This window comes from Eptatretus burgeri, chromosome 16 (genome assembly GCF_056783735.1).
Source record: "Eptatretus burgeri isolate ZD-2024b chromosome 16, Ebu_testis_v1, whole genome shotgun sequence".
NCBI lineage: Eukaryota > Metazoa > Chordata > Myxini > Myxiniformes > Myxinidae > Eptatretus > Eptatretus burgeri.
The window spans coordinates 21,478,316-21,484,750 of NC_140976.1; the positions used below are offsets into that span (position 1 = coordinate 21,478,316).

At 42.3% G+C, this 6,435-nt stretch overlaps 1 protein-coding gene across 2 annotated transcripts in view; it reads right to left on the reverse strand.

Moving 5' to 3' along the window:
* The window catches only part of GET1 (guided entry of tail-anchored proteins factor 1), a 57,032-nt gene extending 51,164 nt beyond the window's left edge, over positions 1-5,868 (reverse strand). For both annotated transcript variants that reach the window (XM_085860107.1, XM_085860106.1), the window contains exons 1-2: positions 5,593-5,868; positions 1,890-2,055 (exon numbers count right to left, since the gene is read on the reverse strand). In XM_085860107.1, the coding sequence (XP_085716233.1) occupies positions 1,890-2,055; positions 5,593-5,715 (289 nt within the window). In that variant the 5' untranslated portion in view covers positions 5,716-5,868. The remainder of the gene's footprint in view (positions 1-1,889; positions 2,056-5,592) is intronic.
* Between the last annotated feature and the right edge of the window lie 567 nt (positions 5,869-6,435).

Sequence of the window (6,435 nt, forward strand, 5' to 3'; positions counted from 1 at the left end):
CCACCCTCACCAGCTCACCCACACTCGAGGGACATGGACTGGACAGGGCATGCTTGCCCCCGCCTACTCATCCCCCACCCCATTCCCCCCCCACCTTCAATTTGCTTAGCCCGCCCAAAAATTTAATTACCCCAGCCCCGCCTCTTCACTCCCCGACCCCGCCTCTTCACTCCCCGACCCCCGTCTCTTGATTTCCCGCCCCCTGTCCACCTCTCACACTCAACCCCGCCGAATTCACCCCAGCCCCCACCCCATTTTCCCCCCGTTTCCCGCTTTCAATTTGCTTACCCCCACCCAAACATTTGCTTACCTTGCCCCCCACCTCTTCACTCCCTGCCCCCGTCTCTTCATCCCCCACCCCCGCCTCAACGAAAAGTGTTTATTCTGCTTCAGAGTTGAAAGTTGACTATCGCCACTATGTGCGATGCACTCTCACAGGTACGAAGTTTCTTTCAGTCGAGGTCACAGTACCGAGAAAAACGTGACGCGACCGCGAGAAGGAGCACAAAATTGGTCCTTCAGTATTAATATATAGATAGAAGATACAATGTTTCTTGTTACATTTTTTTGTGTCAAATTCACATTCTGAGGTAGTCAGCATGTGCATAAGAGGATTTTACATTGCAGACGCTATTTTCGAGGAGTGGAATTACACCTCTCAGCGGTAACGGTCTGTCGACGGCAGACGTAATGATGTCACCGAATGACCGATGATGTCATCACATCCTGACGCCTCTCAGCGGTGACGTCACACGTCACCATGTAAACGAATGTAAAACGAAAAGTGTTTATTCTGCTTCAGAATTGAAAGTTGACTATTGCCACTATGTGCGATGCACTCTACAGGTACGAAGTCTTTCAGTCCAGGTCACAGTACCGAGAAAAACGTGACGCGACCGTGAGGAGGAGCACAAAATTGGTCCTTCAGTATTAATATATAGATAATTATTCATAATCAATTAGATAAATAGAGTAAAACCTGTGACTGTTTGTCACTCATTGGGGTCACATAAGTAAGTTCTTTATAAAATAATTTACCATGTACAATGGTAAATACACTTACAAAAAAAAAGAAAAAAAAATCAGCCCCCATGACCCCAACCCCTCTGGCCTGGCCCCGAGGGGTCGTATGAAAAATTTGAGTGTTATGCACTTCCCCATACATATATCTACTATGTCCCAAAGTTTCAAGTTCCTATCTCAAACGGTGTAGGAGGAGCTATTTTGACCCCCTATCCGCTAAGCACCCCCTGATAATCATGTGTTTAAAAAAAATATGTTGTTAAATGTATAACTCATGAATATGTTTGATTTAAAAAGCTATAAGACAATTTTTTTTTTTAAATCGACCCCCATGACCCCAACCCCTCTGGCCCGGCCCCTAGGGGTCATATCAAAAATCCGAAAGTGTTGTGCACTTCCCCATACTTATATCTACTATGTCCCAAAGTTTCAAGTTCCTATTTCAAACGGTGTAGGAGGAGTTACAGGGTAAGACAGACAGACGTACGGCTGGACAGCGGAGACAATCATAATATTCCCGCTTTTCTTCGAAAGCGCAGGAATAAATACATGTAAACACCAGAGCAAGTTGTTCACCACAGTTTCAAAACCTTATTCGAAACACCATCTGGGCCAGTGGCCTTGCTTAACTTGGTCTTCAGAAATACATCACAAACCTCATGCATGTTCACTACAAGACTCGTATCCGATTTGAGATTTTGATCCCTCAGGTTGGCCAATTCTAATTCTGTCGTGCAGGGACCATCATCAAAACTTGGAAATAACATTATTCACCAATTGCTGTTACTTCATCTGGAAATGGGGCTCTGTCGTCGCGATCAACAATCTCCAAGCAATTAGGCCCGAGGGATGTGTGCCAGACTCACATGCAGTGCGCAGTTGCTGGCTCGCTTGGTTCACACGGCGTTCAAGACGCGCATAGCGTGCAAACTCATCCATTATGCTGATTCCAAGGAGTTCTTTCCGCATGTCTCGCAGCTGTGAGCGCAGCATCTCCTCACGTTTGGAAGCCGACTGAACAAGGTGAGCAACCTGTGACAGTTACACGGGCCAAGCACACCAGCCTCAGCCTGCTTACCATTCAACCTTTCGTGTAAATTGAAAGAACAAAAGGTGGAACTGAAAAGCATATATCCATGACAATAAGAGATATTTTAAGCATTTTAGTTCTCGTTGATCCGTATTTTGACACGAGCTATTCATGCTTCATGTTGTGGATAGAGATGTTTTTTTTTTTTTTAATAAAAAAAATTTAATATTAAAAGAACACACTTGAAGTCATAAGGTCCTCTGACGACTTATGCAGACACTGGATAATCTCCAATAACCTTAAGATACACTCAAGCCAGACAAAATGTGTTTTGAGGAGTTTGCAATTTGAAAATTGTGAAAAAATATATTTTTAGCTCAGTTGGAACGTAATAACGGGAATCTTATGGGATGGTGTGTCGTCAGTCCGTCCACAAATACTTGCAACTTCTTCTCTGAAACTACACATACGATTTTGATGAAACTTTACCACAACATTCATCACCGTGTATGTACCAAAGTTCGTTCATGGCGTTAAAATTATGTATATATAATTAGATACACATACATAAATCAGGCCCAAAGGGGGTCGATGGAGGTTGCCCTCCAAAATAGGTATAATTTGCTTTCTTCTTAGAAACTACACATGCAATTCTGATGAAATTTGACCACAACCTTCAACACCTGTGATGTTCCAAAGTTTGTTCACAGCAATATATATATATATATATATATATATATATATATATATATATATATATATATATATATATATATATATATATATATATATATATATATATATATATATATATATATATATATATATGCCTGGTGTTGGCGCAGTGGTTAGGGCAGCGGCTTGGGATCCAAAAAGGTCCTGAGTTCAAGCCCCATTGCGCCACTGAATTAATACACCAGGGGGTTGACTCAGCCTGTCATCCTTCCGAGGTCAGCGAAATGAGTACCAGTATACTGGGCCGGTGTATACCCCGGTTAAAATAGGTGTACCATATCCCTGTGTCGTAAAAGGCGACCAGGGTTGCGTCAGGAATGGCATCCGGCGTAAAACCTATGCCAAATCACTATGTCGATGATCCGCTGTGGGCGACCCCTAACGGGAGCAGCCGAAAGAAGAAGAAGAAATATATATATATATATATATATATATATATATATATATATATATATATATATATATATATATATATATATATATATATATATATATATATAAAAATATAATCGGACTCTGAGGGGGTCTACGGAGGGAGTTTACAGGGTTTGGGTGTTGCCCCGCCCCCCCAAAGAGGTATTTGATTTCTTCTCAGAAATGACACAATTCCAATGAAACTTGACTACAAACTTCATCACCCATGATATAACCAAAGTTTGTTCATGACATTAGAAAAATCAGGGTATAAGGGGGTTGCCCCCCCCCAAAATATGTATTTGCTTTCTTCTCCAAAACCACACACCCAATTTCAATGAAACTTGAGCACAACCTTCATCACCAGAGATGTACCAAAGCTTGTTCACGCTATTTAAAAAGAAATTTATGAATAAAATCGGGGTTGAAGGGGATTTAAAGTCTGGGGGAAGGTGGTTGCCCCCCAAAATAGGTATGTGCTATAACATCGGTTCATTCGTCAGTACATTTTGCCGATTCAGTTACACATCGACTTCCTCCTCAGTATCATTATCCTACCAGGTGAGCTCCCAGTGGTATTGCCACTAAGTTTCTGTTTTTTTGAGAGCAGATTGACTGACTTATACCAGGTATCAATTGACTCATCACTTACCACCATGAACAGCTTAGGTGAGATGCACCAAAAGATGTCATGAGCTGTTGCAATTCTCATATTACAGAAATTTGCTTGTGGATTTGACGTTTTATAATCATCGTGTCGAGGTTCAAATTTTCGACTGAACTTTCTTCATCTAATATTAGGTCCTCCCGAAACCAATGACCACTCCTCATTTTCATAAATGCCAAGGTGAGCCAATGAAAAAAGCTAAGAATTCACAAGGTTTCGGAAAAGCGATGATAATAGAAAACCCATATGCCAAGAAGACCTATAGAAAACCAAGACGCCAAGGTGAACAACGAATAACCAAGATCTTGTGAAAAAAGTCAAGGAGTGGTCACACTGCCCGAAACATTGATGAAACGAACTCAATTCGTGAATTGAAAAAATTGTCATGGATCTCAACATTAATGGAATCTTCCATTAATGGAATCTTCCATCCACAAAGCACAAAGTCTGCTGCTCTCGCATGACAGGCAGGTCGGTCGCCCCTCTTTCACTCACCTCTCCTCTGGTATTGTAGCATCTGGCTCTGTCTGGCTCCCTTTCCTCTGATCCTCTCCAACTCCTCCAAGATGCACACGTTCTTCCTGTAAGCTCCTTCGAGGGTGAACTCCCAAAATCCAGAAAGACTGCACACCTCCGCTCTTCCTCTATTCTCCCATTTGTGTACCATTTGATCATTTGATCAATCTTAGTGACACCATTTAATCAATCTCCACTCTCCAAGGCTTCAAGCAGGCGGTGAGCCTGGTGTTGGCTCAGTGGTTAGGGTGGTGGATTGGGATCCTAGGGTCCTGAATTCAAGCCCCGTCGGCCGCTGAATTAATACACCAGGGGGTTGACTCAGCCTGTCATCCTTCCGAGGTCGGCAAAATGAGTACCAGTTCCAGTGTGTGTCCTGGTAGAGGGGCACTGCATCAGCGACACAGTCTCGCTTCAATAAATGATAGCTATCCCGGCAGCTAAGCTGCCATACGACCACCACTAAGCAGGCAGTACCCTGCGACCTCATGCCATCATCCATCCCAATCTGCAATCTTTTCTATCCCCATCAATCCTTCCTGTCCCAGCTCTTACAGATCATGGGTGTTCCCTCCCCTTAATCATCTCCTCTTTTCATGGTCCTTCATTTTCTTACTCGTGTCCCCTTACCTCGTTTTATTTTTTACCCCACATCACCTTGCTCTTCCATAAGCCTCGATTTTGTGTGAAATAGTGATTTTTGAATTATTATTTTAAATCAACATCTAAGACCATCACCGAGAGACCACGAGCGAGGTGGCATGGAATGACGTTCTTTGGAAGCAAGTGACGTCAAATATGATTACTATAGCAACGAATACTGGTGCATGGAACCGAAATCAGATAAACAGCCTCGGTTCGAGTGGGGGGGGGGATTTATATATAATGAGAATTATAAAAGATCAAATCAACAAACAACCGAAAAATTGCAGTGGCTCGTGGCACCTGTTGGTGCGTCTCACCTGAGCTGTTTATCGTAATTTATAGGACAATAATAATGTTGTTTTTTTTGTTACCGAGCTGGTAAATCAATCAATGCAACCTAACGCTCCCCGAACACGAACCCTTGAATCGTTGATGACGGAAGTTACAGAGAGCACCTTTCATTCAAACTCGAAAAATGGGATGCTAACATCACCGTGAAGGAAAAGAAACAGAGGAACAAAAAGACTTCGATTCACGGCCCAGTAATCATGCTTCGACTTACGAGCACGGCGAAGGATGGCAGAAGTAAGCGGCACAGGTTGCAAAGAAATACAACCATTAAAACAACCAACCAACCGAGCGACTGCGCCATGACACTGGACGCATCTTCCTCTTCGTTTTCCATTTATTTATTTATTTTGTATGTCGGCGCACTTTTCGTCTTGATTTTTATTACCGTCAAGGAGGAGCTGCTCATTTATCAGTCCCGGTCGTTGCATTGCAAGTACATTACTTTCATGTGCCAATCGTACAACCAAATGTATTCCGTTCGAAAGTGAGAAAACAGACGAGCAAACAGTTCGTCAAACAACAACAACAAAAAAAAACCCCGTGCTGCTGCAACTTACACCACCATGGCCGAAAACAGTGGTTAATAAGACAGATAGTGAATACGGTAAAATAAAAGGCACAATAATTGTGAGACAAGTATAAATAACGTGAAAATATAGATTTCCAAGGAATCTCGCGGCAATCTCCGAAAACATTTTTTTTTAACCATCACTCAATGACGTAATCCGAATTGTTTGTTTTTTTGTTGTTGTTTTTTTTATTTTTTTTTTTACACTCTAAACCCATTAAAATCCAACTCTGAAGGGTTTGTAACGTGCCAATCATTGTGATTTGCGATTCACGACTGAAGTTTTGCGTGTTCAACACGCCCCTGGGTTTATTAAATGCGTTATCTTTGCATTGCAAAGTCTGCGGCTCCAATCCAAAGGTTTGCGAGAAAAGATGTGTGACGAAAAAGCGAAGCGTTTTTGCACTCCTGTTACGTTTTTCAGTACGATTCAACAATGGGACGGCACTCTTGCTCGGCCTTTATTGAAAGGGACAATCACACCAA